We start from the raw sequence: 24,969 nt of genomic DNA, 5'->3' as shown, positions 1-24,969 counted from the left end.
GACTCAATCAATCCATTGAAGCATTCGTTTACTGCATTCTTGGAGCACAAGTCAACGTCAGATCATCAATCCTGGGTGAATTTGGAGGGGCAAAGGAAGCTCAAAGAGAATTTCTCATCTTCATGGAAGATGCAGAAAGATTTCCAAAGATCCATCCAAAGATTTCAACTTGCGATTGATGAGGCAAAAGTCAGGCTTGATCTTGCCATCTCACCCGGAACATGGTTGATGCCTTCAAATCTTGCCCTTAACACTCAAAGCACAGTTGGATACAACAACAATCTGAAAAAAGCAACTGGAAACATGAAACTCGGAGTCAACTCTGATGTCAATCTTGACTTGGAAAAAGTTGGAGTCAGGATGATGGATGGAGGACCTTCAAAAAACAACAGACCGACTTCACATCCTTCAAATCCAATTGAAAATGAAAACAAAAAAACAAAACCACTGCCTTTGGATTCATCAACAGTCACAAAAAAACTTCAGGAATCAAATGAAAGTGAAAAAAAAGAAGAATCAAACCATGAAACTTTGAAATCTGGTCTTATTATTGCAGCATCACTTGGAGCATTTGCCATTCTGCGATTTTTTCGTTGAGTTCAATCCAATGGATTGGACTCAATTTTTCATTTTCTTTTGAATCCTTTCAACCATGAAAACTGCAACAGCAAGAATCAAAAGCCAAGCATTTTTTCCAAGGAATCCAACAACTTGTCCTGCAGTTTTGAAGATGAAACTGACGATTGAACCAATCAATCCAGGAAGAAGTTGACCAATCTTTTTTCCAAGATCTTTCAAACCATTTCCAACTCCTTTGGCAACAGATTTGAGTCCATTTGTGAGTGCACTCACAATCACACCGATTGTTGTGCCAACAGCAAGGAAAACAGCAGCAACTGTGAATCCATATCTTTTGAAAATGTTTTTGATTTTTTTCTCGAAGAGGCAAGGCTGTTTCTCTTTTTTCAATTTCTGTTCTCAATCTGGCAAGCTCCTCTTCATTTTCTGCAACTCTTGCCTCAACTTCTGCTCTCATCTGGGAAGAAGTGTTTTCATCTTCGAGGATCAATTTGTCATTTTCAATTTGTTTGTTTAGTTCAGCCTCTTGTTCATTCAATTCATCAATGGTTTTTGTTGTGTTGAGTTTTTTTTCAATTGTGTTTCTTTCTTTTTGTTGCTTTGCAATATCAGCTCTGAGTTTGTCAACCTTTGCTTGTTCATTCTCTTTGGCTTTCACTTGTTTCTGCAAAGCCACATTTTCTTTTTTGCATTTTCAAAATCGTTTTGTAAATTCTTTTTTAGTTGCTTCAGTCTTTGCAATTCTGTTTCATTTTCAAGACTTGAGCCATGTTCTTGTTGCAGTGCATCAATTCTGGCTTGTGCTCTTTCGATTTTGCTTCTCAAATCTCTGATTTCTTGAGCATTATTTTGGAGTTCTGCAGCGATCTTTTATGCTTTTTTTAATTGTTTTTCTGCTTCTCTCAGTATCTGCTGGTTTTCTCTTATTTTAGAATTATCCTGAGCGATCAAAGATTCAGCATCGGATCCCAAAGCAGATAATATTTCTTTTGGTAGTTTTGGGTTTAATATTTCTTTTCCTGTTGTTTGCTCTTTGGTCATCAATGGGTAAAATGGTTTTCCACTTTTTTTATCCTGACTTCTATCCTATCTTTGAAATACGAAGCTTGAAGTTTATCATCTTCTGCATTTGGGTAAAATAAACTGAGTTCATCCCATGCATCTTTTGTGAGGGATTGTGATTTTTCCCACGTTTGTCGACCTTGAGTTTCAATGAAAGATGATTCTGCATTTTTTGGTCTTGCTCCTTCTTTTCTATAATTTCTGCTCATTGTTGTCATTAGAGTACTTTCACTTGGTTCTGATGATCCTCCTCCTGTTTCGAAAGGATCATTTACTTCTTCATCAGAATCTTCGTCATCATCATCTTCATGATTCAATAATGGATCTTTTTCATCAAATTCTGTCATTTTAAAATATTTCTATTAAAAATGGAAGTCGGCGAAAAAATCAATCCGAAATTTGAGAAAAAAACATCAAACGCTCTGAAGGCAGACAGAACTGTTCACAGAGTCACATTCAATCCAAACAAAGCTTCACCAGGTGAAACACTCAGGGCTCCAGTTCCAAAGCTTCATGAGGGAACAGTCTTGGTTCCAGATGCACTCGCGTTGATTTTTGATTTGGGTGTGAGTGGTCATGCAAATAATTTTCTGGTGAAAAATGTTTCAAGAGCATTGGTTTCCAAATTGAAAATCAAGTTTGCTGGAGAAATTCTTGTTGACACAGACGGTTGGGATCTTTTCAAACTCTGGGAAGATCTCTTTTTGACAAAACATGAAAGAGAAAACATGTTGAGTGAAGGGATTCAATCTGATAATCTCTCAAAAATCAGATGCATTGCTGGAGACAAACCAACTTCTTCAGTTGACAAGGAGAAAAAACTGAATGAAATCTTAAAAAACAAATACAGAATCAGACTTGATCACGAAATTCTAAAAGAGCATGGAGTCTTTTATCCAAGAGCCTTGTCTGATGAACTGGTTTTTGAGTTGACCCTTGCCCCTGCAAGCGGTGTTGTGAAGGGATCTGACGCAACAAAACTTGCATATGAATTGACAAACATTCAGCTTGAATATGAGGTCCTTCAAAGCAAAAAGCTTTCAGATGAAGTCAATTCAAATCTTCTCAACGGAGATCGTTTCATGTTTGAGCATGTCACTCATCACAAAACAATCACAATTGCAAAGGGAACAGACACAATCATCAACGAATCAATCAATGTCCCAAGAAGATCAATGAAGGGAATCCTCCTCCTTTTCTTTGAACCCTTCACAGCAGGTGCAAGAGACACAGAAAAAACATTCAATCCTGACATCACAGAGGTGAAAGTTGACGTCAACGGAGTTTAAAACAAGATTTTCAGTTAAGGCATGAAAACGAGAGACATGTTTGACGAAGCTTTCAGAAGATTTGGAAAGGAAAACTCCTCAATGAACGCAACTGAATTCTTCGCTGGGGACAAGTTTGGATTGTTCATCGATCTCAGGAGCATGAAAGACAATGATCTTCATGGAAGTGGAATGAGATTGGTGAACACAAAAGACGGAGTTTATTTGTCAATCAAAAGAACAGCAAGTGGTTCAGGAAATGTCAAATGTCACATATTCATCTTGGCTGATGCGCAATTCAGCATTTTGAACAAAGAGCTTGAGAGTGTGGCATACTGATTTCTTTTGATTTTTCAAAAGAAATCTTCGCTCCGCTCACTCCGCTCGCTTTCAAACCGGTGGCAACTCAGTTCCAGGAGGAACAATCATCAACTCCTCTCTGACAAATCCTCTTTTTGGTCCGTTTTTTAAATAATAAAGAACCGATTCTTTCTCATTCACAATTGCTCTGTCAATCGAAAAAACTTTCAGAGACCAATTCGGATCAGTTGCTCTTCTTTGACCTCCTTCAAGTTCACCAGGAGCAAAAAGATACCTAACATTCACTGAAGAATCAAGCCTCTTTTCATTTTTTCCAACAGGTCTTGAATAATTTGGTTTCTTTGAATCAACCACCTTTTCTTTGATTGCGTCAATCGGTTTCTTTCCTGCCAATTGAGTTGTTTCATTGTTCAATTCTTTCACAACTTCTGGAAGCCTTTTCACCCATTCTCTTGATCTTTCACCCGATTTCATGTTCATTACTTGGGAATATTGAAAACTGAAAAGTCTTTCACCCAAAGTTCGATTGAATCTCTCAACGATTCCTTGATCGCGGTGAACATTTGGATTTCCTCTTCTGATTCTCGTTTCATGTTTAGTCATTTCCCGTGTTACTTCACCCATGAATTCTCTTCCAGGATCAACTTGAAGAATTTTTGGCCATTTCAAAGGTCCTTTATAGATTTTCTGAAAAGCCTTTGAAACTTCAGAAGAATCTTTTGAAGTGAGAGGTTCAGCAGCTTTGAATCTGCTTGCATCATCAACAACAGTCAAGGCGAACTTGAAAATTTTTCTCCTGAGTTTGTCGTGAGGAAGAAAGAGAAGATCAGCTTGATGAACTGCATTGGGAAGTTCAACATCAAATGTTGGTCTTTGAATGTTTTTTGGAACAGGCAGAAAGATTTACCAGATTGCTTGTTTCATGAGCCAAAGTTTTGCTTCATCTTCTGGAACACCGGATTCTCTTGATAATTTCTTTACTGCCCCAAGTCCTTTCCAATATCCTTTTGGGGAATAATAAATTTTTGAGAATTTTTTGTTTGACATTTTAAAGGAAATGACTTGCTGCAAATCCAAGAGCCAAAGCTGATATTCCAACAAAGATCAATTCTCCCTGTTTTTGAGATTCGCTTGGTTGGAAAAAGTCTGAAAATTGGGGTTCCTTGAGATTTTCAATTTTTTGTTGATGAGCCTTGTTGAAGAGCTTCAAAGCAAAGTCAGTGTTTGCGAAATTTTGTTTTGCTTCATCTTTGATTCTGTCATTGGTCAAAATCCAATCATTCAGTTTTGCTCGATTTTCTTCATATTTTTCGAGTTCTTTTTGATATTTTTCAACTGCCAGGTTGTGTCTCTTTTTTTCCTCAAGTGAGGCTGATTCTGAATCTCCAGAAAGAAATTTTGCGAGATAAGATCCGCCAACAAAGGCGGTTGCATTGATCAATGCTCCTCCAATCATGATTGCGATGCTTGCCATTTTAACTTGGCAATATTTTTTGTTTTTCAAGATAATCTTTTGTTGCCAAAGAGGCGGCAATGATGACAGTGAATTTCACATAATTCATGAGATTTGAGGAAGGATCAGAAGTCATTGGTTCTTTGATGACTTTCCTTGCAATCCATCCAAATCCTGCTGCCAATCCAGTGATTGTTGCAGCATCAGTCAATGTTTTCACGAGTTTATTGTCTGACATTTTATTTCAGAAAACAAATTAATCCATTTGTTTGCATTTTGAATCTTTTTTTGGATCTTTGGATTGCAGCTTTGTTGTTTCAATGTTTTGTCTCTCAACTTCAACCATGTGATCAATCAACTCTCTCTGAGCTTTTTCAACTTTGCTTTCATTTTTGAAAATACGTTTCAATTCTTCCCTCTTGTAATACAATCCTGCAAGTGAAACAACAATGCTGGCAGCACTTGAGTGAGTGAAAATGAGCTGCTTTGTTTGTTTTTCTCGTCTTCACTTAATGGAGGGTTTTCTTTTTTGCTTGTTTCGATTTGAGTGTTTGCGTTTGATTTCTTCTTTGCTTCTCTTGCTTTTTTGTTGTGTTCAGCAAGTTTTTTTCCAGCTGCAATTCTTCCTGGATTTTTTGGAATTGTTTGTTTTGTTGTTGTTGTGATTTGTTCAGAACTTTTTTGAGCTTCTTTTTTTTCAGAACTTGCTGGAGATTTTAATATTTTTTCAGGTGCGCTTCGCGCGCTCACTTCGTTCGCTTCTTTTTTTAAATGATTTTTCAATTTCTTGTCATTTCATTTAAAATGAATAAATTGAACAAAGAAGAACTTGAAGTGCTTTTGGATTATTTCAAAAATGAATCAGAAGAAAACAGACAAAAACATCAGCAATATCTTGAAAAAGACAATCTTCAAGAAAATCATGAGTCGACATTTCATTTCTTTCGAAACCAAACGGGAAAAACAAAGACAAGACTCATGCAAGTTTTCAATGAAAGACTCAAACACGAGATGAGGTTCAAAAAGGATATCTTGAAGGATGTTGAAAAACTTGTTGAAAATGAGAGAAAAACTCCTTTCTATCAAAAGTTTCTTGGTTATTCAATTTCTCTTTTTCTTTTGTTGAGATCAATGCAAATTATAATGAGATAATTTTCAAAAAATTATTTTTTGAAAAAAAGATTTTCAAAAAAATTTGAGAAAAAAAACGATTTTTTTTTTAAAAAAGATTTTCAAAAAAAATTTTGAAAAAAAATCAAACAAAATTTTTTTTTTATTTAAAATATGTCTCTTTCGAATGATCATTTTGAATTGATCCCAGCAACTTTCAAAGGCCATAATTACATGAAAATTCAGTGCAACGGTGAAAATTTTGAGATGAAACTCAAGGGAAAGTTTCAAATCTTCAAAGGTAAATTTGGATTGCAACTTTTTCTCACTCTGGATGATTTTTCGCCCATTGAAAAAATTCATGAATTGGCAGGAATTGAATGCAAAAACATCAGAAACACAATTTTCTTGAATCTCAAAGAAAAAACTCAATTTTTCAACAAATATAACAAGCCAATGAATCAGCCAAAACCAGAAGAAAAAAAGCAATGAGGGGGATTGTTTTTGTTTGTTTTTCATCATTTTCAAGCAGCAACAAACTGAATGGTTATGCAATTCAAGTCAAAGTTGATGAAATTTTGAAAGAAAAAGAAATTGTTTCAGTGTTTTGATTGATTTGATTGAATTTCATTTGGTTTCCAAATGAAATCAGTTTTTGGAAAATCAACAAATTTTTTTGTTCAAAAATTTCTTTAATTTTTTCAATTTGATCCAAATAATCACTGTCAAAAAAAATTTCTGAAAAAAAATTTTTTTCGGAAAAAAATTTCTGTTTTTGGTCTTTTCTTTTGGATCAAGTTCTAATTAATTCTTAAGTTCTTCTTCAAGTTCCTTTACAGGTTCTTATCAAGTTCTTTCACAGGTTCTTTTTCAAGTTCTTTCGCAGGTTCTTCTTCAATTTCTTTCACAGGTTCTTCTTCAAGTTTCAAACTGTTTGCTGCCAAAAGACTTGCACTCGCTGCAGCCATGTATTTTCCGTATTTCAAATAAAGACTTCCAGCAATCAAATTGAGTTCTCTGTTGACAATGAAATAAAAAAACAAAGTGCTTTTGCACTCGCTTGCAGAAATGTTTCAACAATTGCACCGCAAGTTTTTGAAGACAAAGAAGCTTCGTATCTTTTGAAATATTTTTCAACATCTTTCTTTGAAAGTCTTTTGATTTGATATTGTGTGAGATCAACTCCAATCATTTCCTTGCATTGACCACTTGCTGCCAAAATTGCAAGATTTTCTCTGTGATCTGTTTCAATTGGTTGGGGTTCAGTTTCAAGAAGTGACATGACTTCTTTCATGGCTCCTTCCGAGCCGGCGCAAAGCGCCATTGATTCTTGCTCTTGGATTTCCATTTTAATTGAAATGGAAATTTTTTCAATAACTCAAAGAGAGACCAAAAGGATGCCTGAGAGAGAAATCAAGATGAGAAAATTTGACTTCTTTCAACTCTTTCACCAATCTCCTCTTTTCATCTTTTGTCAAATCTCCTGCAAATTCTTCGAAGACTGTTTTCATATCTTTTGCTGAAAAAAAGCGTGAAAAAAAGAATCAAAGAAGCAATGTTTTCTCTGAAAGGTTTTGCGATGCTTGACATTTGTTGAGTGAGAACCTAAACGCTGATTCCTGAATGTCTTGCAGAAAAAGCAAGTTTCACAAGTTCATTTGTCCTTTTTTTCACATCTTTTGATGAGGCGCAATCATCGAGAATGATCAATGTGTTTGTTCCTTCAAAGGCAAAGGAGATTAGTTTGAGCCATTCATCGATTTGATGGTGTTCTGGGATGATGATGAAAAAATCTTTGTCATTCTCAGCAAAACCGTCCCAGGTTTTGTTGTGGATGAAGGTTGGACAAAGCAGGAAAATGAAATCAAATTTCTGATTGAATTTTTCTTTGAGAAGATTCACAAGAAAAGTTGTTTTTCCTGAATTTGTTGGACCAACAATCAATGTATTAAATGGAATGTTTTCTGGATTCATTTTGTTATTTTAAAATGTCCATGTGCAAACGTGTGAATTCCATCCTCTCTGATGACTCTCTTGTCATCATTTGCAGAAAGAGCAATCTTGTTGACTAGTTCTGTGAAAATTTCGTGTTTGTGTGATCTGATGATATTCATGGATCTCATTTGTTTTTTTCCTGAAATGAGGCAATCTTTGTAATCTTGATGTGTGATTGTTTTTTTGATGACTGATTTTTTGATTCCTTTGCATTTTTTTTCTTCTTTTTTGTTTTCATGCATTTTGATTGAATAAAGTTTTGCTCTGAGTTCAACAAACTCTTCGATGATTTTTCCTCCTGCCTCATCTTTCATCATTCCAATGACTTTTTTGTTGATGCCAGTTGGAATGTTTGATGGATGATCTTTTGGAAAATTTGATGTGTCAAACTTTTCTTTGACATCTTGGGAAATGTCTTGGAAAAAGTCATCTGTTTCGATTTCATAGCAAAGAGAATCAGTGTCAGTGAAAAGGAGTTTTGCTTTTTCTTGAAATTTTGGTTTGATGTAATTGAAATGAAAGTCAAAGATGAGAGTTTTTGAGATGTCGAGAATTGACATTCCACAAAAGACTGGTTTGTCAAAGAGCAGTGTGGTTCTTTTCATGTGAATTGCAATAAGATTTTCATCGAATATTGTGCAACTTTCAAAGTTTGGTTTTGCTGCGAATTTTAATGCAGACTTTCTGTTGTTGACCAATTTGATGTCAACCCTTTTCCTGACGTTTCCTATGGTCTTTCCGAAAACAGAATTGTTCATGAGTTTGAAAACATCTTTTTCAAAATCATTTTTTCCTTCTGCTCTCAGTTTTGTGTTCAGTTCAATATAAGATTTCAACCAAGGTTCTTCTTTGAATTTGATGATTCTGTTAACTCATTTTGAGTTTGAGACCCATTTGAAGATATTCCTTGAGATTTCTGTGATGAATCACATATTTTTCTTTGTTGTTGAGAGCTGGAATGAGTTTTTCAACTTTGTTGACAATGATTCTCTCTGGGGCCAGTGGAAGATCATTGTGGAGGTCATGAAGTTCTTTTGGGTAATCAAGGTCAACTTCAAGAATGCAGGGGAAATTTCGCCAATCTTCTTCAGGATCTGCCCAAGAAAAGCCTCCAGTTGGAAGAGGCTCACACATTGCCCAGCCATAAAGGTTGTTTGCATCAAGATAAGGGATGAATGTTGATGGTTTTTCCGGGTTGAAATCTTTCATGTATTTGTTGTTTGCTTTTCCGAGTCTGTTTGAAATCATTGAAACACCACCTCTGGTGCCTTTTTCAATCATTTGAAGCATGTCAATGTCAGTCAAAAGTTCGAGTTTGACTTTGGTTTTCTTGAGAGCGGCATCCCATGCGAGACCTGGTGATGTGTAATACCATGCAGGATCAAGCTCGTAGTTTTCAAGGCAAACGTTTCTGAATTCCTCAAAAACATCAGCAAGGAGAAGAACATCTGTTTTGAGATAGAGGTCGTGAAAATCTCCCATGTTTTTGCATTTGAAAGTTTTCCAAACGTTTTGTGCGTGTTCAAAGTCTTGTTGTGAGATGTGTTCATCGTTGAGTTTTGAGAAAAATTCTTCTTTTGGTGGAAGTTTTGTTTCTTGAAATTTTTTGATGTTGTCCATGAAGTCCTAAGGATAAACTCCTTTTTTTGGAAGAAGGTTGAGTTTTTCTCCGAGTTCTTCTTTTTCTTCTGGAGTCAGTTTTTGTTCTTTCAGTGTTTTTTTTTTCTTTCAATTATTTTTTCTTTCAGGAGACTTTTTTTTGTTTCAATCTTTTTGTCTCTTTCCAGATTCTTGACCAATGCATCAAGAGAAGATGACATGAATTTGAAGCTGTCAATAAATCTGATGTCGTGTTTTATTTCATGTTTGTTTCCTTCTTTGTCGATGTAATAACCAACAACGATTTTTTTTGTGAATGAAATTTATTTTTCCTCCTTGTTTGGAATGCATCTGATGTCTCCTTGTGTTTTTCCAAGATTTTTGACGAAAAGATGAGCGTCATAGTTTTGAAGATTGTGAAAAATCACTGGAGTAAATCTTGGCTTTCTGAATCGGAGATTGCATGAGCCGTGAGCTGCTCCACGGAATTTCCCAGTGAAATGACAATGATCTCTGACTTTTTGTGTCGTCTTCTTCGAATTCTCTCTGGCAGATCCAACATTTTGTTGATTCGTTGAAATCTTCCCAATCATTTTGTTTCATAATCAAGGGTTTTCGTGGAATATTTTGAATCCTTGTGATATCATCTTCAATCATTTCAACAAAGATTTGAGAGATGTCTTCTTCTTCATTTTTCATTCGACGTGTCACAGTTTTTGAAAGGTTTTCATCAAAACAGCATTTGATGTGATAACAAAACCCACAAGGTTTGTGTTTTTGAAACTGGTTGGTGAAACACTTTTTTGGATTTGGTTGACATCCGCTGATTGGTTCAACAAGAGACTCAAAATCAGCAAAGATGGCAAATGGCATTTTTTGTGAGCGAATGTGATTTTTGAATTCGATGAAAGTTTCCTTTTTTGGCATTTCGATGAATTCATGGCTTTTGCAAATTTCTTGGTGAATTTCAAGTTTTTTTTTTTTTTTGAAAAGCATTCAAGCATCTGAAACAAATGTAAATTGATCCATTGTGTTTTGAAAGTTGCTTTGACAACAGCCTGCTCATGTCTTTGATGAGACAATAATGCTTTTTTACATCATCAGCAATTAAAAGAAGATTGAGTTGGTGTTGCCTTTTTTCTCCTTTGAAAATCCTTAGAGGATAAACATTTTCATCAAAACCAAAAACATTTATTGAAATGTTTTGATTCAGTTTTTCAAAATGATTTATTTGTTTCAAATCAATTGGAAATTTGAGATCATTCCAATTGAGTCTTTTTGAATTTTCTCTGAGATTTTTGTCAATTCTTTCTGCGTTTTTCTTGGCAGGAAAAAGTGCTCTGGTGATGCACCATTTAAAGCATTGATTGTCATCATTTTTCATGTTGATAATTGCTTTTTTGTTTTTTAGTTTTTTTGGGAGGGCAATCCATGATCTCCCTCTGAGGGGAATGAATTGTGTAATTTGTACTTCAGGTGAAATAACTCTTTCAAGAAACCAGTTTGATGCTCCTTGATTGAAATTTTGAAATCTTTCTTCGATTGTTTCAATCAGTGAGTCAAAGATTTCTGATTCTCAAGAAAATTAAGGCATGGGTCTCTAGTTGTTTACTCAAAAAAGCAAGGGGGTGGTCAATCTTCTGAAGATTTAGCCGTAACGTCATAAGACTTTAGCAGCATAATATGCTTACAAATGTCAACATATTGACATACACAACTTATGTAAATTAGGTCACGTGACCTTTTACGGATGCAAAATTCAAGAAAACTTTTGAGCAAAAATGGCACCACTTTTTATTGCCTCCTGAAGGCTGCCGGTAGTTTTAAAACTTTACCACTGTTAGGCACTTCATTTCTGTGCCCGGACCTTTTTAAATATTCCCTCAATTTTGAAAATAAACGGCTAATTTTACTTTGGAGAGACTGGGCACTAGTAAAAAATACCGTTTATTTTCAAAATTAAAGAAATATTCAAAAAGCCCGAGCACAGAAATGAAGTGCTTAACAGTGGCAAAGTCTCAAAACTACCGGCAGCCTTCAGGAGGCAATAAAAAGTAGTGCCATTTTTGCTCAAATATTTTCATAAATGTCTCGGCCGCAACAGGTCACGTGACCTAATTTGCATAAGTTGTGTAGGTCAATATGTTGAAATTTGTAAGCATATTATGTTGCCAAAGTCTTACGACGTTACGGCTAAATGTTCAGAAGATTGACCACCCCCTTGCTTTTTTGAGTACGTAACTAGAGACCCACGCCTTAATTTTCTCGAGTTCATTCGTCCCTTCAAGATTTTCAATTGTTTGAGACTAAAAAAAAGGATACGCAGTCAAAACATTTCCGTTGGTCAAATCAATTCTTGTGAATAAGTCTCACCCTTGTTTGTCGATTTTCTCTCATCAATTGCAAAACATCTGGTTTGACAATTTACATGAATTCCATTTCATCATAATTTCCTTCTTTTTGAATTCGAAATTGTCTTGCAAAACCACTCAATGCGGTTGCTGTTTCTGTAACTCTTGTTCTTTTCTTGTTTATTTCTTTTATTTTTGTGATTTTTTTGTCTTTCTCGATTTCTTCGGGTGATGATATTTTGATTTTTGGAGGAAAAGACTTTGCGTTGGTCTTCTCAATCCAAGCATTTCCTCGAGTTCTCTGATTTCTCTATTTTTTTCTTCATTAGTCTCTTTTCTTCTCCTTTCTTTCGGATTTTTTTCCACTGCTCTTGTTGGTTGGAGAATTTGTAAATTTATTTCTGGAACTGGTTCATCAAAAATTGGTGAGAGGTTTCGAGATCTTTCACGTTCTCGTTCACGAGCTTGGTTGATTACATCAATTAATTCTGCTTTTCTCAAATGACTGTATCTTCTGAGTCCAAGCCTTTTCGCTTCATCTCTTAATTCTGAGACTTTCAGATCCATTTTATATAAATTTTAAAAAAAAATTTTTTTGAATTTTTTTTAACAAATTTTTTTAAAAATTGAATAAAATGGTAAAAGAACAAATTGAATTAAAAATTTTTGTGAGTCGAAAGGATCTTTTTGACATTTCTTTCAGTGATTCATCATTGGCTTATTTGAACCAAATTATTTCAAAAAGTGATGAAATCACAGTTTATCCAACTCATGCAAGTCTTTTGAAAATGGCAAAGAAAAGAAAATTCAAAACAAAATGACATACACAAACGATGAACTCAAAAAAGCTTTTGGTTTTCCTTCGAAAAAAAAAAAATTAAGAAAATTTGTTTTTGAGCCACCAAATGAAGGACTTGAATTCGCAAAACAAAACAAGCGTTGGAAAAACTTCAAATATCAGCAAACAAAATTGCAAATGCTTCCAGAAGTGGAAAAATTGAAATTGAAAATGTTGAGTATGATTTTAAAAGAGAGTGATTTTCAGAGAAATTCTGTGAAAATCAAAATTGCAGTTCATTTTTTATCCATTTTTCTTCATCAGAACAGAAATTTGAAATATTTTTTCTTCCATAATTTTCCCTGCATTTTTCCCAATATTTTTTAATTTTTTCAGGATTATTTTTTATCCATCTTTCTGCGAGTTCTTTTTCTTTTTGTTCTTTTTCGTTTTCAAAGTGTTCCATCCATTTGTTCCAATATTCTTTCGCTTTCTCGGGATTATTTTGTCGCCAACGACGTGAACATTCTCTTGCTTTTTCTCGTTGTTCGGGGTTGTTTCAAAAGATTGCCATTCGAGTTTGAACTTCAAAATGGACAGTTTTTGTGGGATCTTCGTCGTTTTGGGTGAGAATTTCAATCATCTCTTGTTTTCTCATTCTTGAAGCATAAATGATTTTTCGTTCTTTGCAGATTTGTTGGAGTTCTTTGCAATTATGTTTTTGGTAATCCATTTTTTTGAATTTTTTGCGATTTTTTTTGAATTTTTAGGATTTTTAAGGACTAGTAGTGGTTATTTTAATTTGTAGTTTTTTTTTTGGTTTTTATGCTGATTTATGGGTAATTTTTAAAAATGAGCCAGTTTTCTCTTTATTAAGCTACTTGCAGAATCATTTATGATTTGATTGCAAACATCATTGAATTCTACTGGAAACTATCCCTTAAAAGCTGTATGTGTCAGCGGAGTCAAATGATACAGTAATTAGTTGCAGTATAATACGAACATTATTTTCGCTACACAGAGTCTTTTTGGGCCTTTTTAAGTTTTTGTTTTTTTGTTTCAGTTTGCTTTGTTCATGTGGAGAGTTAATAACATGCATAAACGGAATGACCTTTAAAAAAATCACAAACGTTTGGTAACCATCCGAAAGTAGCGACTACCAGATTATTGATTGGCCTTCTAAATCCGAAAGTAACGGGGGCCGTTACTTTCGGGACTCTACGCTCTCCGGTAGCACAAAGTTGAATTAAGCCACTGTTTCCTCTTAAGCTCCCACTGTTTGGAGGTCAAATTTTTTAACAAGCCTGTCACTGCCATTTTTGGAAACAAAACATATCAGTAAAAATGGAGGAGTAAACAGGATTATACGTATTAAAAGCCAATAAGATTTCTTTGCTTAAAAAATTGTTAACGAAATGAGCTTTCGGCGACCAGACTTTAGCCTTTTGCGAAGGATAAATCAAAGGCTCCTGTGACTCATGAATGCAGAAGTGAATAGTGGTAACCGTAAGGCGGTACTCGCATCAAACTACGCTACAAGGAATGCGTTATGTATAAACAATTAAACAATTAAATTACACACTCGGATTCCTTCCGATACGCGAAGCAACGCAAAGGTGGGCGTGTGCGCTTTTTTTGGTGGTTTGCGTGGTTGCCAATCGACAAGAAAGCGTCCAGTTTTTCTTCCAAGAACCTCCGTAATTTTTTTCCCTCGAGTCGTGTTGTTGCCGAATGAAACTTGATACATGTGAACGATTTTGGTTGCCTACCACGTAACCTAAATCTTGCTGTTTTCAGCATTCTAAGTTCAAACGACGGCTTTTGTCGCGTTTTATAACATCCAGAGAAGGTTTTAACCTTGCTGAAGTTGCTATTTTGGCTTTATCCAAGTGAACGTAAATATAAAAGTACATCAAGCGTTGCGATGCAAATTTTCAACAATAAAAATAGAAAAACAGACAAAAAGCTTTACTAAATAAAAAATTTATTCAGATAGGTCTTTTTACAGGCCTAAGAAGCAAAAGCGTATAATTTTCGCCGGGAGGCGACTTGCAAGCGATTTGAAGTCAATTTTGAAGCGAATTTATCGCAGCACGTTTTTCAAACATTTTGCAAGAACTGTTCGGAAAACGAAAAATCGGTCTATTAGAATAGTATTTCAGTACAAATTCACAATCAAACCTGCAATTATTTATGTGTTGTATACCTAGAAACACTTAAACATTACCAAGGAACTCCGCGGATTAAAAGTTGATTTGAGATCCGCCCGATCATCGGGCTAATAAAACCACAAATCGAAGAAAAATTTCTTCGCCATTAATGCTTGATTTCCGCTGTTGAAACTTTCGAGCATCCCTTAGAAGTTTCTCTTTCGATTCACCGTTTCCAAGAGGTGTGTTTCCCTTCCAAAAACGCAAAATTCGCTTATTTCGACCAGCGCCAAAGTGAAATTCCGCTACATTACGATCACTGCGCATGCTTCAAAGTTAACAACTCACCAACCAAGTGAAAACGCCACAATTGCTACAACTCGTTCATTGCGCATGCGCGAATTAACGAGTTAAAAAGCGCGCAAATGCATGAAGATACAGCTGTTTCGACAGCGTACGTGACAATGCCGAAAGGTAGTCTGGAAAATACCCAATAAATTTCGATAAAAGCACAGAATCCATATTGCCCCCACTGTTGAGATGGCGGGCAATATGCATTTCAATAAAAACTCAGAACCCATAATGCCTCCACCATGCAGCGAAGACTTGATCATGAGACGGCAGGCAATATGGATTCAAAGTTTTTATTGAAATTTATTGGGTGTTTCCCAGACTACCTCTCGGCATTATCACGTACGCTTAATTTTACGCTTTTTTGAACAACCTTTGTCGAAACAGCTGTATAAACATATTGGGATCCCAGTGGCGAGCCCAGCAGCAAATTATCATCAGTCAAACAAAAGTTATGAACGCCATATAGAGCACACTCCAACCGTGATGATCCGAACAACATTTTTCATTCCAGTCACAATCGATACAACTAGTACATGTGCAGGAAAACCGGCATATTCCATCGCAACATATCTTGGCACAGTTGAGCCCAAAGGAAGAGTACATGTCGCAATATATCAACATGTACATTGTAGTTAACTTATTTCAGCGTATTAACATTTCTGATAGGTGTCCTGCTCTCGTTACTACAATACCGCATCAGACTCCGGTGGGCAAAAAGTACAGGATGTTTTCATAGTTTGTTGAGGAGCTGGTTATGAAACCGTGTATTACGGCAATGGTGCTGCAATTTTTGTTGGAGGGGCCGCGACCGTGTACAATCCTTTGTTTTAATGTTCACACTACAGTTGAATATCTTACAAGTAACGTTTCTATTGGTCAGTTACTCTAACACAATTTCTAGATCTATTGTTGTCTGTAACAAACACGTTTGTCAGGCTTTATAACCACTGCCTTTTTTTAACTATGATGTTTTCTGAAACTCGTGTCTATAATGAGAAGTTCTCACTAAAAAGAAGTGTAGCTGAAGCAACCATGAGTCAAGGTTTGCCAATCTGATGTTTCTATCTGATTGCCCAAGTGAAACTTACAAATACAAAATTAGAAATCTTTTAGGTGGTTTGTACACTCTACATACTTAATTGAATTTGTTTTTCTTTTGTAGTTTATGTGTAATTTTGTTGAAGATCTATTATTATGCTTATCAATAGTGTCATTCCTTGAAAAGTAATCTGTGAAAGCTAAAGGCAAGTTTCCATGATAGTGAGAACAGTGAGAATACATAAATGAGACTATCTGATAAATATTTAACTCATATATATTCAGTAGTTCTAACGACAGAAATAGTGGCTTTCATTTCTGTCTATATTTAGAATATGTCATAATTCTAACAACCTTTTTTTAAATTTGTAAATACCTTGAAGTCTTGTTGAATAAGTACTTGCACAAAAAATATCTGTTGCAGTATTTCAGGTATGGGTAGAACAGCCGAAAATCACAACTGAAAATCATGCAAATTCCTATACTGTATTAGGTGTAACACCTCTGGTAACAGGCTTGTATAACAAATCCCCTCATAGCCATCTATTTCATCTTGGTTCATTTGTTTTTGTTTTTTTTTTCTTTTTAAACTTTTAGTAACCATGCTATAAAATCTTGTTAGCTTTGTTTCTCCTCTTTTTTCTTGATTTTGTTTTGCTCTCCCCACGAGGAAAAAGATGTTAGTGTGACTGAGAAACTTGCCTGCTAGTTATCTAACAGTTTTTATCGTTGTTTTAGGAGGTTTCTGCGATGAGAAAGCCAATGGTAACTACGCAGATCCCGACAACAGCCATGGATATATCGCCTGTTCAAATGGATTCCTGCATAAAATACCCTGTCCGGCTAACTTGACGTTCAACGAGACAAAAAACCGCTGTGAATACAACGCTTCTTACCCTCCAGGTGGTTAAAATAATTCATTAGGTTTTACAGTAATCTTTTCACACTATCCTGTACACCCCAGCACTAAGATATCAAATTTGTAGCTCTCTGATTTCTTTCAATCCATACCCTCACAGTTTTCCTTTGAAAACAGTAGAATTCCGAAAGTAACGCCCCCCCCCCCCCCCCCATCCCGAAAGTAGCGGCCCTTCGAAAATGACATCTCAACCGCAATAAAATACCGTATGGTATTTGATATAACGTTTCGAGTAGTACTTTTTGACTCTATAATACTTTCCTGCAAATAAATTGTGTCCATTTCGATCGACTTACAATGCTTTTTTAGAACGGTCTTCCAAATTTAAAGAAATTACTAAAGAGAAACCCTCTGCTCTTAAGTGTAATGCGGATTGAACAGCCTGAGTGTAGGACTAAACAACGTGCAGAGTCATTTGTGATTTGATTGCAAACTTCATTGAATTCTACTGGAAACTATCCTTTAAAAGCTGTATGTGTCAGCGGAGTCAAATGATACAGTAATTAGTTGCAGTATAATACGAACATTATTTTCGCTACACAAAGTCTTTTTGGGCCTTTTTAAGTTTTTGTTTTTTTGTTTCAGTTTGCTTTGTTCATGTGGAGAGTTAATAACATGCATAAACGGAATGACCTTTAAAAAAATCACAAACGTTTGGTAACCATCCGAAAGTAGCGACTACCAGATTATTGATTGGCCTTCTAAATCCGAAAGTAACGGGGGCCGTTACTTTCGGGACTCTACGCTCTCCGGTAGCACAAAGTTGAATTAAGCCACTGTTTCCTCTTAAGCTCCCACTGTTTGGAGGTCAAATTTTTTAACAAGCCTGTCACTGCCACTTTTGGAAACAAAACATATCAGTAAAAATGGAAGAGTAAACAGGATTATACGTATTAAAAGCCAATAAGATTTCTTTGCTTAAAAAATTGTTAACGAAATGAGCTTTCGGCGACCAGACTTTAGCCTTTTGCGAAGGATAAATCAAAGGCTCCTGTGACTCATGAATGCAGAAGTGAATAGTGGTAACCGTAAGGCGGTACTCGCATCAAACTACGCTACAAGGAATGCGTTATGTATAAACAATTAAACAATTAAATTACACACTCGGATTCCTTCCGATACGCGAAGCAACGCAAAGGTGGGCGTGTGCGCTTTTTTTGGTGGTTTGCGTGGTTGCCAATCGACAAGAAAGCGTCCAGTTTTTCTTCCAAGAACCTCCGTAATTTTTTTCCCTCGAGTCGTGTTGTTGCCGAATGAAACTTGATACATGTGAACGATTTTGGTTGCCTACCACGTAACCTAAATCTTGCTGTTTTCAGCATTCTAAGTTCAAACGACGGCTTTTGTCGCGTTTTATAACATCCAGAGAAGGTTTTAACCTTGCTGAAGTTGCTATTTTGGCTTTATCCAAGTGAACGTAAATATAGAAGTACATCAAGCGTTGCGATGCAAATTTTCAGTGTTTACATTTTTGCTGTGGAATCGATCTTATTGCTCAAACTGGACCCCGAATGAACTTTATTGCGGCCTCTGTCTGGGCGAATTTCATCCGCTAGTTTCGAGGACGTGTTTGTTAACACAAGATTACACCGAGTTGTCACGTTTCATCAATAAAAATAGAAAAAGACACAAAAAGCTTTACGAAATAAAAAATTTATTCAGATAGGTCTTTTTACAGGCCTAAGAAGCAAAAGCGTATAATTTTCGCCGGGAGGCGACTTGCAAGCGATTTGAAGTCAATTTTGAAGCGAATTTATCGCAGCACGTTTTTCAAACATTTTGCAAGAACTGTTCGGAAAACGAAAAATCGGTCTATTAGAATAGTATTTCAGTACAAATTCACAATCAAACCTGCAATTATTTGTGTGTTGTATACCTAGAAACACTTAAACATTACCAAGGAACTCCGCGGATTAAAAGTTGATTTGAGATCCGCCCGATCATCGGGCTAATAAAACCACAAATCGAAGAAAAATTTCTTCGCCATTAATGCTTGATTTCCGCTGTTGAAACTTTCGAGCATCCCTTAGAAGTTTCTCTTTCGATTCACCGTTTCCAAGAGGTGTGTTTCCCTTCCAAAAACGCAAAATTCGCTTATTTCGACCAGCGCCAAAGTGAAATTCCGCTACATTACGATCACTGCGCATGCTTCAAAGTTAACAACTCACCAGCCAAGTGAAAACGCCACCATTGCTACAACTCGTTCATTGCGCATGCGCGAATTAACGAGTTAAAAAGCGCGCAAATGCATGAAGATACAGCTGTTTCGACAGCGTACGTGACAATGCCGAAAGGTAGTCTGGAAAATACCCAATAAATTTCGATAAAAGCACAGAATCCATATTGCCCCCACTGTTGAGATGGCGGGCAATATGCATTTCAATAAAAACTCAGAACCCATAATGCCTCCACCATGCAGCGAAGACTTGATCATGAGACGGCAGGCAATATGGATTCAAAGTTTTTATTGAAATTTATTGGGTGTTTCCCAGACTACCTCTCGGCATTATCACGTACGCTTAATTTTACGCTTTTTTGAACAACCTTTGTCGAAACAGCTGTATAAACATATTGGGATCCCAGTGGCGAGCCCAGCAGCAAATTATCATCAGTCAAACAAAAGTTATGAACGCCATATAGAGCACACTCCAACCGTGATGATCCGAACAACATTTTTCATTCCAGTCACAATCGATACAACTAGTACATGTGCAGGAAAACCGGCATATTCCATCGCAACATATCTTGGCACAGTTGAGCCCAAAGGAAGAGTACATGTCGCAATATATCAACATGTACATTGTAGTTAACTTATTTCAGCGTATTAGCATTTCTGATAGTTGTCCTGCTCTCGTTACTACAATACCGCATCAGACTCGGGTGGCCAAAAAGTACAGGATGTTTTCATAATTTGTTGAGGAAATGGTTATGAAACCGTGTATTACGGTAATGGTGCTGCAATTTTTGTTGGAAGGGCCGCGACCGTGTACAATCCTTTGTTTTAATGTTCACACTACAGTTGAATATCTTACAAGCGACGTTTCTGTTGGTCAGTTGCTCCAACACATTTCTAGATCTATTGTTGTCTGTAACAAACACGTTTGTCATGCTTTATAACCACTGCCTTTTATTAACTATGACGTTTTCAGAAACTCGTGTCAATAATGAGAAGTTCTCGCTAAAAAGAAGTGTAGCTGAAGCAACCTTGAGTCAAGGTTTGCCAATCTGATGTTTGTATCTGATTTCCCAAGTGAAACTTACAAATACAAAATTAGAAATCTTTTAGGTGGTTTGTACACCATCGTTCTTTACTCGGTCACTCGTAACAACCGTAACAATTGTTTTTGTATTTAACAGCGTGTGGCAGGAAACCCGCCGAGGGCCGAATTGTAGGAGGCGAGGAAGCACCCCGGAATTCGTGGCCCTGGCAAGCGCTTCTTCGCCTTGATGGCGGTCTCCAATGTGGCGCCTCTCTTCTATCCACAACTTGGCTTTTAACCGCCGCACATTGCGTGTACCTAATCAGTGACCTTACTCGGTTTTCAGTGGTTCTGGGTAAGTTTCAGTTCAATGCGATTCAAGTCAATTTGTGTGAAGAAAAATTAATAGAACTGCTTCAAGAGCTTTATGTTTAGACGATGAACATAAATGAACCCGGATGGACGGGGAGCACATACTTGGCACCCACTCATTCCTTAAATACTTCCAGGCTCCACCACCTCCGTCTGAGCTCTCGGGCAGTGATGCATACTGGTCTCAGTCAAGTCTCATTGTTATAGAAAAATGCATTCTTTGAGTCACAGGTCGATTCCAAATTTTACCTCCTCCTTATTCCCCTCTCCTGCCAAAAAAAAAAAAAAAAACAGGAAATGCTGGTCATTATCTGGTTATTGAATAGCCTCATAGGACATTGGGATTGCTATAGCAACCAGTAATCTCCTACGCAACCGTTCTTAGTGTCGTCCCGCAACGCTCCTCTGCACAAACGGTATGGCTGCGGAGGAGACTAAGTAACCGACAACCTTAAAAAATGTCCCGCGAGGTGAAGGTGAAAGAACCATTGAAGTTAGAGGGGGAAGTGGGTTATTAAAACTACGCATTCCCAGGGGGTTCAGCTATTAACCTTATTTTGTTTCCCTATTCATCCACTTTCTCACTTATTTGATGAAGGTGCTTCTGCCCTCCATTCATCACCTGAGTTAACTTACTCTTATCAACTATAATGTATATTGCCAATGTAAATATAGGTGCTCATAACAGAACTGGTGACGGCGAAGAATTTCAAGTATCACAAGTCATCCACCATCCACAATTCATCAGGAGCCATCTACTTAACGATGTTGCAGTTTTGAAACTATCGCGTCCAGCAACCCTTGGCCGTACAATCGGAACCGTCTGCTTGCCAGCCCAAGACTCACGCGTCAGTGAAAACGCAATATGCTATGTTACAGGTAATTACTGAAAATTATTTATCAAGAGCTACTGTCAGTCTACTGCGGCCCGCTTGGTCAGATCCTATTTGGCTTGGAAGCATGGTACAGATATTCTCTTGAATTACATTCCCGTTCAAGTCTGAATTCTTTTCAGGCCTTCGCTATTCTTTCATGCCTCAGCGGCCATATTGTTTACATGATTTAGACTCGTTTTCAGAAAGAAAATTAACCCTTTTGAAGCGGTAAATCGAAAGGATAAGTTCTAAGAAGTACTCTACAGTTTAAATGATGAAAATTGGACAGTTTACGGTGAAGAAATTAGTTTTTGACTGAGAGATTGTATTTCACAATGCGGAGAGGAAAGGTCAAGCTTAAGCTAAAATCATTACTGGAGCTGTAGACTTTGTCGAACTGACGTTACTGGAAATCCACGTCAAAAAACATTAAAGGTTTTGATTGTCAATTTGTGTGGTTTTACAAAGCTGAAACCTACATTGTCATCGTGTAAGGTAGTGTAAGTAAGTAAGTAAGTAAGTAAGTCCATTTTCCGTAAAGGTTCGGAATGCCGAAGGTTGCTGGCGTTCTTTCATCGATAAATGCGATATCTTTTAGTAACAGGCGCTACCCTTTCCTCTTGGGCCTGGAAACGACGTTTGATATTTGTTTGATGCACTGGTCCGTTGTATTGTTCGATGCCCTGGTTCGTTGTATGTCGATTGTATGTCGTAGTTCTCGACCCGGAGCGGAAGTGGGGGGCGTACTCCCACATATGAGGCTAATGGCGATGTGTCGCTGGATGTGGTCGCATTTTCACGACTGGATTGACTATAATGGGTTACATTTTCAATAGAGTAACTAGAAAAGGGTCGCACATTTTTGGATTTTGGGGGTAAGAAAATTCTGTTACTAAGTAGGGATCCAAAATGGTCTCGGTTAAAAATTTCACAAAGTTGTTATTAATTAAATGTAACAATCACCTGACTATTTATGACGGTACGTTTGTAAACTTTATTTACGGTTAGCAAACGTACCAGAATGCTTGTGCTGTATAGGTGAAAAATAAAGTGTTCTACATTCAATTTTAAAAAATGTGTCAATTCATTTTAGGATCACCTATTTAAAGGGTTGATAAAATAGATGCAAGAATAGAAAGTGACTAAGATGGGGTCTATAACTAGCCAAAAAATAGACTATAATGGGGCATGGGCTCTGAGAGGCCAGCGGCACATACCCAGCAAAGCTGTACCCAAGTACCCTCAACCCCCGGGGGTTCTCGGCTATCTTCGTTAAAAAATAGCTATGAAGGCCTTTCTTAAAGAGGTTACAGAAATTCCCTCTTTCTTCAGATTACTAGGCAATGTGTTCCAGAGTCTGGTTGCAGACACGCCAAAGGTTCTTCCTCCCTCACTTTCACGACGAGGTTTAAGGCACTATAGCGTCCACTGCGTGTGTAAATCTGCATTACATTTAAGTAGGTCATACATGTAGGCAGGACAGCTTCCTTGTAAGCGCTTCAGGACTAATGTACACTTGTTAAGCTAAATTTTGTCATAAAACGGGAGCCAATACCAATTTCTTCAAGAGATTTATACTCTTTGATCTTGTTTCAGCTACTAAAATTACTCGAGCAGCGCGTTTTTGCAGGTTGAGGACTCTGCAACAACAACAAAAACAACAATCTTTATTCGTGCCCAGAATATAGTGTTAACATAAATGCAAAAAAGAAAAATTACTAAGGAAGAGAGCACAGCCACTTAGAAATAGCAAGCTAATCGAGCTAAGTGGCTGGGCCAAGCGGAAAAATTTGCAAATACCCTACATTAACATAGAACTAAGGACACGATTTACCATTCACACACACACGCACACACAAAAATAACAATAAACAAAGGGGAAGTGCACACGCAAAAACTGGAAAATAAAGTACATCAATGAACCAGCTGTCTTGTTACGTTCTCTGCTGAGTAGTTTGACCAAATAGTATAGTATAGTATGCGCTGTTCAATAGGGATCTCCTTATCTTTCTGAGCACTGCTAATCTCTGGGATAACTTCTTACATAGTTCTTCCACATTTCAGCGTCAAAACATGAATTTTGTCCCATGGGTTTCGGCACGCCGTTCAGCAATAATAAACCCTTAGGAGTAATTACTGAGCCAAACTGTTGATTGAACAATGGGAGAACTTCCCTATCAAAGTTCATAAAAATTTTCTCAAAACCATAACTCTCCAACAGCTATTTCACAAATCGTGAAGACTTACTCCTTTATTACCTTTAGTCCGTCTAGATTTCTTAACATCTCATGATTATCTCCACACGCTGATGCATCCGCCATGCTGTTTTCGATTTCTGTTACCAGGATGGGGACGCATCGATCCAAACAACTTGTCCTTATTCTCCGATTACCTCAAACAAGCCCTAGTCCCAGTGGTCAGCTATAACCAGTGCCGGAATATAAACAGAGCTTTAGTGGATGAAAGCTCCATGGTTTGTGTCGGAGGAGTGGGAAGCAGTTCCTGTATAGGTGACAGCGGTAGCCCCTTGTCGTGCTTGGAAGGTGACAAGTGGGTCGTCCGTGGAGCGGCCTCGTGGGTGAAAAACCTATCGTGTCCCGGAAACAAGTACTCTGTATACGCTCGAGTGAGCTCTTATGTGAACTGGATCAATGGCTACGTTCAAAGTAAGTGACCAGTGAACCAAGAAAACTACGCGGGGATGGACAGAAAAGAAAAAAACACACACACCTTTATACCAATCAAATATGAGTAAAGAGTTCAATTTATTTTATATTCCAAACACTGTTTTTATAGCCTTCCGATTTCTGAAATTATTTACCTTTCATAGAGGGAAGGGGGGAAGCAGAGCTGGTGCAGTGGTGAGAGCACTCACCTCTTTGTGGTTGGTTCTCTTCCTTGGCCCGAGATGTTCTTCTTCTCTAGGTGGTCTGGAATTCCCCGTTGCTCTGGAACCAACATTCAATTACAAATTCTAATTTGATCCGGAACCTGAAGGTCACCAATTTATTTATTATTTATTTATTTCATATAATATGTGTTATTTTTAAAGTGCTGTGATCAAAATTTTAACTTTCCCTTTGTCTTAAGCATTCGAAAGTATAGGAAGAAAGTGCTACCTACGCCAAATTTTGAGCTGTAATTCTAACGGAAAGCTTGATTATTTCAAGCGTAATTTCCACATTCGTTTTGCTACTATCTGATAACGCAATTCAAAAATGTCCACCAACCATACCGAGATTTGGGCCGAGTAGAATGTGACGCCATCTTATCAGTTTCCTTTCAAGAGAATCATCCCGACCATTGTCTTCAAAACTATCAATCGCGCCCGTTAGAACTGAAATCAGAGCAATATTCTATAGAAGTAGGAAAAGAACTTGAACATTTTGACTGCTTTTTTGTTTTTCGGCAGGTTCTTAGATGGGCTTCTCTGGCGTCTACCGCCAGGGTCCGTTACTTGAAGACGTGGGTTGATCATAAAATTAGCTGATACTGATAGAGAAAACCCATACGAGGCAATAAAATAAGGGAGAAAACGTATAGAA

At 37.0% G+C, this 24,969-nt stretch overlaps 1 protein-coding gene across 7 annotated transcripts in view; it reads left to right on the top strand.

Moving 5' to 3' along the window:
• The window catches only part of LOC146459467 (chymotrypsinogen B-like), a 126,303-nt gene extending 101,334 nt beyond the window's left edge, over positions 1–24,969 (top strand). For 6 of the 7 annotated variants that reach the window (XM_085089395.1, XM_085089399.1, XM_085089393.1 and 3 more), the window contains 5 exons: positions 16,797–16,961; positions 20,335–20,532; positions 21,225–21,428; positions 23,770–24,090; positions 24,837–24,969. In XM_085089395.1, the coding sequence (XP_084945521.1) occupies positions 16,797–16,961; positions 20,335–20,532; positions 21,225–21,428; positions 23,770–24,090; positions 24,837–24,844 (896 nt within the window). In that variant the 3' untranslated portion in view covers positions 24,845–24,969. The remainder of the gene's footprint in view (positions 1–16,796; positions 16,962–20,334; positions 20,533–21,224; positions 21,429–23,769; positions 24,091–24,836) is intronic. The other variant, XM_085089397.1, reaches the window with a different exon arrangement.

Source organism: Pavona decussata, unplaced genomic scaffold (assembly GCF_977016875.1).
Source record: "Pavona decussata unplaced genomic scaffold, jaPavDecu1.1 SCAFFOLD_219, whole genome shotgun sequence".
In the NCBI taxonomy this organism is placed as follows: domain Eukaryota; kingdom Metazoa; phylum Cnidaria; class Anthozoa; order Scleractinia; family Agariciidae; genus Pavona; species Pavona decussata.
Note: the sequence above shows the minus strand (reverse complement) of the source record. Positions and strands in the feature narration are given on the sequence as shown.